The sequence below is a fragment of the Apaloderma vittatum genome, unplaced genomic scaffold (assembly GCF_000703405.1).
Source record: "Apaloderma vittatum isolate BGI_N311 unplaced genomic scaffold, ASM70340v1 scaffold20559, whole genome shotgun sequence".
In the NCBI taxonomy this organism is placed as follows: Eukaryota; Metazoa; Chordata; class Aves; order Trogoniformes; family Trogonidae; genus Apaloderma; species Apaloderma vittatum.
The window spans coordinates 1-8,581 of record NW_009736076.1 but is presented as its reverse complement, the minus strand read 5'-3'; the positions used below and the strand labels follow the sequence as shown (position 1 = coordinate 8,581).

Here is an 8,581-nt window from a genome sequence, read left to right as displayed (position 1 = left end):
CCCGTGTGCCCAAATAACCCGTTGTTTTGCTGCCCCCGCAGAAGCCATCAGCTGCAGTCAGGGCATTTATTTCTGTTGTGCTTCAAGGCAGAAAAGGCCTCAAGAGCAGAAAAGCCGTTCTTGACAGCTTTACATGCTCCTTCCCTGCTTTTTAGCCACCAGCGAGGTTTGGATTGTGAGCCAGCGCATTTGCTACTAAGCTTCGGGAGTAAAAAATGAAGTGTTTATTATTCAGTTCCTCCTTTCCAGAGCTGGGTCACCATGTCGCTTGGCTGAGCTGCCTTTAAAATAAAGCAGATTGGGAGGCAGCCCATCACCTGCATCCCCGGCAGGTACATCCTGGCGGCTCTGTCCTCAAGCACCTGCAGTGACCCTGCTGCGGTGCGGTGCGCTCAGTGCCCGGGCAGTGGCTTTTTGCTCAGGGACACTTCCCCGGTGCCTTTTGGGGGACGCTGGCATGTTTAAGCCCAATATTTGCCCATCCCTGTGCAGGAAGCAGCGAGGAGCAGGGGGAGCGGTTAAGCAAGACCAAGGACACAGCCGGCAGGACGTGCTCACTTGCACCCCGCCCCAGCTGGGGAAAAATAAAGAGGTTAAAGTGCCTGCAGCTGCTCCCTGGCCCCCACTGCTGCTTTCCAGCCCGAGGGAAAGTTCTCCCGAGCAGGAGCTGTGCAGACGGGTGGTACTGGTGCAGCCCCACTGCCGGCCTGGTCACCCCACGCAGGGTTGGTGCCTGAGTGCCCTGGTGGGCACAAAGCCCTCGGGACTCTGTCCTCGTAGCGCTGGGACAGGCCTCAGGAGGGGTGGATGGAGCTGTGAGAGGAGGGGGTCATGCAAGAGGGGGCGAGCCCCTCCCTGGGTCTACATGGCTGTGGTGGCACCAGCGGGGGGAGCACCGTGGGCTCCCCGGGGCCTGTGTTTTTTTTTTTTTTTTTTTTTTCTTCTTCTTTCTCCCTCTTTTTCTTCCCATTGCCTCTCTCCCACAGGGAAGCACGAACGAGGTAAGTGCCTCTTGTTTTCCGCATGTGACACCGCTCAGGTCCCACGGGCTGCCGGGGAAAAGCATTTTGGCCTCAGATGCACATTCCAGCTGCGTCGCTGACTTTGGGCTGGCGGAGGACAGGGCGGGGAGGGTGCGAGGGCTCAGGGCACTCGCCAGCGGTGGCCGGGCTCTGGTTGTTCCCTGTCATCCAGCTGCTCAGGGAAGGGGATGAAATGCTCTGGGTGGTGGCTGGAAGCCAAGCTGGGGAGGGGAAGAGATTTGGGCAGAGAGTGCATTTGTGTGGATGCGGGCTTTTTGTGTTTCTCCCATCGGTTCTGTTTCGGGGCTTTTCCTGTTGTGCTGAGAGGTCTGGAATTGGAACACCGGTTTGTTTTGTAGCACCAACCATGCAGGTGTCTCCCACCCTGGCATCCTAAGAGGCCCCCTATACCTGGTGAGGCCTCTCCATACTGCTGGAAATGCCATGTGTCCTGTTTTGGGGGCAAAACCACTGCCCACCAGCCTGAGCCAGCCAAACGCACAGCCTGGGAGGCAGAGCTCGTCTGCCCAGCCTCCTGCTGGGGCAGCACACCTGGTACACCCCCTCTCACCCAGTCTGGGGAGAAACCTGTGCTGACAACCGGCAGCAGCCCTTGTCAGCATCTAATTCAAACAAACAAACAAAAAAGGCATCCTGATTAGGCTGTTTCACCAAAGCCTGCAGCTCGAGCTGTCGGTGTCCACATGCTTTTCAGCCTCTGTGTTGAGTGCAGAGTCCCTGTTAAGGTCAGAGCAGCTCTCACAGGTCCAAAAGGCCATTATAGAAAAAAAGAAACGCTAGTTAAAAATCAGTCCATTACTTGCCCCAGCAGCAGTTTTGGTACCTCACTGTGCCGCAAATGCTGAGTGGCTAAAAGCTTTCTGACCTCTGGATCTGTGGGCTTTGCTGTGGCTTGTGCAAGGGCAAGACGCAGAACATGATCTGTGGCTGTTGCACGTGCTCTTAACAAATGCTATCTAGTGAAAGTCAGCTCTGTGAGAGTGGTTTGACATGAAAAAAGTGCCTGAAATAGCACAAAATGCTGTGATGTCACTTACATAGGCTTTCGAGGTGTATTTTTAAAAAAAACCACCAAAGATGATGCAAGATGTCTCCTCCACCAGTCCTGCCCACAAAGCCCCACCTCCGTTTCCGACAGCCTCCACGAGAAGGACACGGACCTGTTGGAGCAAGTCCAGAGGCCACAGAGCTGATCGAGGGACTGGGGCACTTCTCTTAGGAGGACAGGCTGAAAGAGTTGGGGCTGCTCAGCCTGGAGAAGGCTCCAGGGAGACCTTACAGTGGCCTCCCAGTACCTAAGGGGGCTACTGGAGAGATGGAGAGGGGCTGATTATAAGGGCATGTAGGATAGAAATTGGACGATTTAGATTAGATATGAGGGAGAAGTTCTTCACTGTGAGGCTGGTGAGTCTCTGGCACAGGTTGCCCATAGAAGCTGTGACAGTCCCTCCCTGGCAGTGCCCGAGGCCAGGTTGGACGGGGCTTGGAGCAGCCTGGGCTGGTGGGAGAGAGGTGTCCCTGTCCTTGCCCACAGCAGGGGTGTGCAATGAGATCGTCTTTAGGGTCCCTTCCAACCCAACATCCTGTGATTCTGTGAAACCCACGGAGAAACCCAGATGCCCCCTCGCCCTAAGCCCCTTCCTCAACGCTCCAGGCACATTCCTCCCATCCCAGCTGAGCAAGCAGCCTGCCAGCCAGCTTTATTGCTTTTTCCCTTTCAGCCACTTGGCCAAATCAAGAGTTGGTGCACAAAACAAACCCCACGACACGGTTGGTTCAAACCTGCTGTGTGAATGTGGAACCCACACAGGGCTGGGGCTGTGATTGTCTTCTCGCTCTCTTCTTCCAGGCTTTGTACAAACTGTACAGCGCTGCAGCGACCCACAGACACTTGTACCACCATGCCTTCCCCGCGCAGAAAGCAGAACCCGCCGAGGGCTCCGAGAGGAAGAAGGTGTAAGCCGAGCGCGTTCCTGCAACACGGAGCAGGTGCAGATGCCTCCTCCTCAGTTCCACACTCCCGTCCTTCTCCCCATCACAAGCGGAGAAGGGGTCGCGCCCGGCGGCTCGGTGTATTCGTCCCGACGACACCATGTTTGATGGGAAGATGTCAGCATGTTTTTTGTTTTGTTAATATGTACATACTGGTACTGCCGCGACTCTCAAGTGCTTTTAATTTGTAATAGCCGGCAAACTTTCCAGCTAATTTATGAAGCCTTATTTTCCTCTTCTTAATTAGTTACGAAGTCACTGAAGAAACTGTCAATTCACGCGATACCACAACTAAAAATCTTCCAGACCTTCGCTTATCCAAAAGCCAACTTATTTTCAGATACTTGAACGAGTTGTAACGTGTAACCGAGTTTTTTCCCTTTGATTAACTATTCAATTACATAATTGAAAAAAAAAAAAAAGTATTAACTTGCTTTATTGGGATCTGTAAGGGCACTTCTGCTATGGTATGTGAATGATCTTGTACGGGAAGCGTGCTTCTCTGTCTGTAACTCATGCACAAAGTATCACTTTGTCTATGTATTGGAGAAAGTTTCACTGTATTTCTGTACATATATAGTCATTATAGCGCATAGAAAAGTGTGTTCAACAGTTCTATTCTTTTATCGTCAGAACTATTAAAGTTTCCTTTGGGTTCCCACAGGGAGCAGTTATTGACCAACGAGGTGAGAGCTTCTCCTCTTGTTTTTTCTAATAGATTCTTGGTTTCCGTTTCAATGGGAAGCAGCTATTTGGAAACACTGGCCGGGGGTGGCAGGACCACCCTCCCCTAACCCAAACCAGGGCTACAGATTCTCTCACACATCCCCCTCCCCAGATCAGCTTTTTAGGGATTATAAGAACATTTTATTTGATGTTCTAAAAGGCAAAAAAAAATTCAGCTGGAGGACCCTTGGTTCATTAAACAAAAATGATTTTTATTGAATTAATAAGGATTTACAAGAAATGTATTTTTGTCTGCAACCATGTTTATTGCACTAAAAAGAATCCATAAATAACATTTCAGGACAATCAGTGAGCCCAATGAAAATATCAGAGAGGGTAACTGTACAATGAAGAACTTTCCCCAAGTAAGGAGGTTTTAATACAAGACGAAAACTCGTACAGGGGGACAAAAAACCAAACCCCCCAAAACCCCAAGGTACTTGTTGTTACATCCCCGATTTTGTCCACGGTGCGGTACAGCTGGTCAGACAACGCTTCCACCTTCCCACATGACTGGGTCCCCGTTTTCGGAAATGCAATCTGCTCAGGATTTAATAACCTGCAAAAAGTTTCTTTAGAGATCTCCAAAGGTAACAAGTATTTCCACTCCCCTACTCCCCCCCTCCCCAACTATACTTTCTGTGAAAACCAGTAGGAAATCTAAAGTAGCAAGGTAAAAAAATAAGGCAACTCCGAGTTCGCTTTCGCGAAGCGCTTGGTTTAGACCGACGGAATCTGCTTCCGTCGGGCTGTGGCGCCGTGTGGTGCTGGAAAGGAACAGTGTCGGTGGGTTCTGTACATTAAAGCTGTAAACAAAGAGCAGGACCACCCCCCCCTTTCTGTGTCGGGATACAAAGTCCCAAGTGAAAAATCACAGAAATACTTGTTTGGATTTTGACAATGTTTTGACTCGAGGACATTTCGTGTAGTTGCATCTATTGCCCTTTAAAAAAAACCCCCCATATACGGTCAGCTTCTTAATAATACAGCTGACTGCTAGAAAAAGATACCAGGATCAAGTATCTGATTAACTCCGCGCTGGTTTTCAGAATAATAAACTAGTTCTTGTATGGAAAAAAAAAAAAAAAGAATAACAAACATTTTTTGTTTTTATAAACAATACATAACATGTAGAAAAATATTCAAGAGGATAATAACAAAGGTGCAACATCAACAAAAATAAGCTGCCTTTTCAACAAAAGCACTTTTTCATAGTTTAATTGTGAAAACCTTTTTTTTTAAAGCTCTTAGTGTCCTCTGAGAAGTCTATTAAAAAAACCCAAGAGGCGTTAGCTTAAAAATTCTTGCCGTGCTGCTGGGCGTACCACTGCTGCCGCTGCTTGCGGTGCTCGAGCTCGGTGAGGAGGGCCTGCCGGTACGCCTCGTACAGCTTCACGATCCGTTCCAGTTCCTTCATGAAGAGCAGCTTCAGCATCCCCTGGTACGTGTCCAGGTCCGCCAGCTGGAAGAGCTCCCACTTCAGGATGTGGTCGTACCTGGGGGCCACAGGAGAAAGGGATGAGCTCCGTGAGCGACCATGCAGTGCTTCACGCGTTTCTCTGTCAGAACCGGCCTCTCGCTGAGCACATTGCCAGCGGTTCTGTTTTTCCTGAAGAAATGGAGTAGCAAACACCAAAGGACACGGAGCTCCGTCTGAAACATCACTTCCAGCTAAACTGCGGAGTCACTCATAAAATGCCAAGAAAAATCTCCAGAAATGCTGCAGATCCTATTAACTGATTCTAAGAAACCAATGGAGAAAATGCACTTGGCAAGGACGGAACCAGTTATTCCATTCGACGAGTAGTAAAATAGCTTCTAAAGTCAGAGTAACTCACAATAAGTGAATTATTTCAGCAGCTTACCCTAACGGGGTACCACCTCCAAGGCAGAACTTCCCTCACGACCCCTTTTTGTTTCCAAAGCCGCCTCATTCCAGCCTCCCCCTCTTGGTTAATTAGCAACAATCACCCAAGTTGGTGTGTCTCAAACTACCAGTCATGAACCCCCCAGGACCACAAAAGACAGCACCAGGGAGGACTGAGGGAGGAGGGAAAATCCAATTAGGCCATAATTAATTGCTGCAAGGGATGCCCTAATGACCCGCAGTGATCGGCAGCGATCCACCGGTGTTAAAAATCCCCATGCTGGAAAAAATGAGCTGCTGTGGAGCCTGAAACACACCGGTGCCACCCGAATCCTTCCTTTGGGAGCACCTGACCCAGCTCCTGATGGAAACAAGCTCAGCTGTGAGGCTGTCCGATTACTGCTCTGCTTCTGCCCACTCCCACCAATTACAAGGAGTTGCTGGGCTGAGCAAGGGAAAATACAGCAGCTCGGGTCACATAAGCGCTGTCCACGCTGCCGACACCTTTTCCCTGAGGAGGGAACTCACAAAGCTCACAAAGAAAATACAGAATCGCCCAGATTGGAAAAGACCTTGAAGATCGAGTCCAATCATTACCCTGCAGGTTCCAGGGGGGCGCTCCACACCCTCTGGCTCCGTCGAGGGTTAAAAGAAACAGCAAAGAAAACCAGAAGTGCAACATCGCTCTGTAAGGCGGGCGAACCGAGGGACGAGCATCACCAACCACTGCCAACGCTCCGCCGAGAGCTGCTGGTGGAGAACATCCCGCCTTTGATCCCGTTCTCCTCTCCTACTCAACCAGGGCGCTGCTCTTCCTACAAAAGCCAGGGCACGAGCTCTAGAGCCTCCCTTGTCTCGCCAGCAGAGCTGAAGAAGTTTCCTGAAGGCCACGGTTCATGTCCCAACCGCCCTCACCGCTCCTGTGGCCGAGCAGGGCTGCCCCGTTTCTCCTGCAAGTGATTTTGCACGATGGAACGCGGGGCTCTGCGGTCCGCGAGAGAACCAGGTGGCTGCTCAGAGGAAGCCCAGTTTCATACTGGTTCGTTCAGTCACACGTCGCTCAGTGACTCGCTTTCCCACCACAAATTCTTCAAAACTGGTGCCCCAAACACATGGCTCAACACTTCCCACAGCTAAGATATTTGCCTTTATGTAAGCTATTCCACTGCTCAAGAAAGCAAGCATTTCCCTCTTTTTTTTTTTTGATGGACCTCTTTTTGTGCCAGTAGTAAGGGGAGGTTTCCAAGGTCCTGGTAGAAAAAAAACATTATTTCTAACACAGGTTTTCAACAAAATTGTGGTTATTCTGCAGGTCTTGGGGCTTTTCCTGAATTATTTTGATTACTAACTCCTTGAGGAACATCCCAAATGCCAGCGTCTCCTGAAGGTATTTGCCCCACGGGGTGCAGTGGTCATGAGCCAGAGACCTTTAATCTACTTCTGCAGAATGACCACTGGCCAGCTCCAGGATTTCTCCAGAAAGCCGCAGAATTTTTTAAGTGAGGTTGAGGAAACGGCAACTCCCCAACTCGTTTTAATCTTGATTTTGTTTGATCCGAGTCTTGCTCTACAACAGACGTTTTAATGCCACTTTGTCTGGCTAAAAGAAAGCCTTGATGGAGTTACATCCTCACGGCACTAACCCTCACCTCCTGCTTTTCCCCAGGGCTTCTGCACATACACAATTCATCTGCAATCTCATTTTCCTAACTTGGAAACAGGCAGCCGACTGTTACAGTTAAGAACTATAGACGAAACTCGTGGAATAAACAGAGTTATTTGATCCATCTGAATCCTGTGAGAAAATACATTCACTTGAGCAGAGGCTGAAGTCAAACCACTGGTAAATTTAAGCAAATAAAGTGCATTAGCTATTGAGAGGATCTATTCTGCAAGCTGTAGCACCAAGGCGTGCAGATGACTGCCAAAGACACTTCAGAGGAGTTTTAGGAATGTAAAGAACCACAGCTTCTATAAACTTCCTAAATAACAGCTTCTCTGTTAAAGGTATCCTGAGTCTTGCCAGGGCTGCACTGCTAAAAACCACTCTTCCCGCCCTAAAATGAGAACCCCAAGAGCAGCTGGTTGTCAATACCAAGATCAAACCCCGAGAGAGGCAGGTGGCGCGAGCTGCTGCTTTCCAAGGTTTGCAAAGTGCAACTGCCGCCGCGGGCACTGGGTTCTTGAGCGTACGTAACAAAACCTTTCCAGCTCTGCTCCTTCCCTGCTCATCACACACCAAACCGGGCTGCAGCAGGACTTCCCCCGTATCCTTACAAACAGCCCGGGCCCGCGGCATTTATTAGAATACATTCTGCAGCAAGGCTGATTCTCACCATTTCTCACGAAGGTGGCAATGCAAGCAGGAGAGAAATAAAGCTCCATCATGTGCAATAAGCTGTCTGCAAGATTTTGGTGGCTTGCAGCTTGCTTTCTGATGGTTTTCAGCTCTCTGGAGATGTCGCTGCCGAGAGTTTCTCAAGAAAAGCAGCGTATCCAGATTACTTTGCCATGCAAGAGTTTCGCTTGACCTGCCAGGAGCAGCGGTGGATGGGGGAAGAAGTCTAATTAAAGATTAAGCCATTAGCAGCACCTCAGTTGGAATGTGCTCGTTCAAATCCCGAGGATCATAGGTTGAGGGACACTGAGATGCCCACGGGAACAGGGCACGGGGTACCAGGACCTGACTGATGCTCCCTAGGATTTTTTTTGTTGTTGTTTAAGAGGGGCAGCTAGTCACAGGGCCAGAAATTGCAGGGAGAAAGCACTTTAGTGCGAATTCCTTCAGAGCACAGAGCCAGAATGTCCTGTCTTCAGGGCTTTTCCCAGTAGACAGCAAGTATTTAATACAAAATAGGAGAATTTCAACAGCAGAGATGTTGACCTGCCCCCAGTATTCCCTGTGGGAACCCGCAGCTCAGGAGACGGAGAACCGTTCCACCCCGGAGTCTGG

General features: G+C 49.7%; 1 protein-coding gene across 1 annotated transcript in view; it reads left to right on the top strand.

The window, feature by feature from the left end:
* LOC104279531 (atlastin-1-like) overlaps nucleotides 1–3,003 on the top strand; it is a gene marked incomplete at its 5' end in the record, with an annotated part of 13,545 nt that extends 10,542 nt beyond the window's left edge. The window contains 2 exon segments of the mRNA XM_009876843.1: nucleotides 987–1,001; nucleotides 2,893–3,003. Coding sequence (XP_009875145.1) covers nucleotides 987–1,001; nucleotides 2,893–3,003 — 126 coding nt within the window.
* Nucleotides 3,004–8,581: the final 5,578 nt, after the last annotated feature.